Here is a 684-nt window from a genome sequence, read left to right on the forward strand (position 1 = left end):
CCTCCTCCTCCCCAACCCTGTCGCCCAGCCCCCTACCCCCATCCTGCCACCACCCGAGGGGACCGCAAGCAAAAGAAGAGAGACCAGAATAAGTCTGCAGCTCTGAGGTACCGCCAGAGGAAGCGGGCGGAGGGCGAGGCCCTGGAGGGCGAGTGCCAGGGGCTGGAGGCAAGGAACCGGGAGCTGAGGGAGAGGGCGGAGTCCGTGGAACGAGAGATCCAGTATGTCAAGGACCTGCTGATCGAGGTCTACAAGGCCCGGAGCCAAAGGACCCGCACCTGCTAGAAGGGCAGGGGCCTGGGCTCGGGGTGGGGAGGCTGGACTTCAACTCTGGCTCCATCATCCCCCTGCCTCTGGCTTTTTTTTTTTGAGTTGGAGTCTCACGCTGTCACCCAGACTAGAGTGCAGCAGTGGTGTGATCATGTCTCACCTGGGCCCAAAGCAATCCTCCTGCCTTAGCCTCCCGAGTAGCTGGGACTACAGGCGCACACCATTAGACCTGGCTAATTTTTAAAATTATTTTTAAAAATAGAGATAAGGTCTTGCTGTGTTGCCCAGGCTCAAACTCCTAGGCTCAAGCAGTCCTCTTGCCATGGCCTCCCAAGTGCTGGGGATTGCAGGTGTGAGCCACTGCAACCGGCCGGGCTAAGTTTTTGTAGAGACAAGGTCTCCCCATGTTGGCCA

At 58.3% G+C, this 684-nt stretch overlaps 1 protein-coding gene across 1 annotated transcript in view; it reads left to right on the plus strand.

Moving 5' to 3' along the window:
- ATF5 (activating transcription factor 5) overlaps positions 1–360 on the plus strand; it is a 2189-nt gene extending 1829 nt beyond the window's left edge. The window contains 1 exon segment of the mRNA XM_021713880.1: positions 1–360. This exon segment is cut by the window's left edge and continues 52 nt beyond it. Within this exon segment, the coding sequence (XP_021569555.1) occupies positions 1–285 (285 nt within the window). The 3' untranslated portion in view covers positions 286–360.
- The last annotated feature ends 324 nt before the right edge of the window (positions 361–684 follow it).

Source organism: Carlito syrichta, unplaced genomic scaffold, assembly GCF_000164805.1.
Source record: "Carlito syrichta isolate Samal-C Ts95f unplaced genomic scaffold, Tarsius_syrichta-2.0.1 Scaffold304772, whole genome shotgun sequence".
Lineage (NCBI taxonomy): Eukaryota > Metazoa > Chordata > Mammalia > Primates > Tarsiidae > Carlito > Carlito syrichta.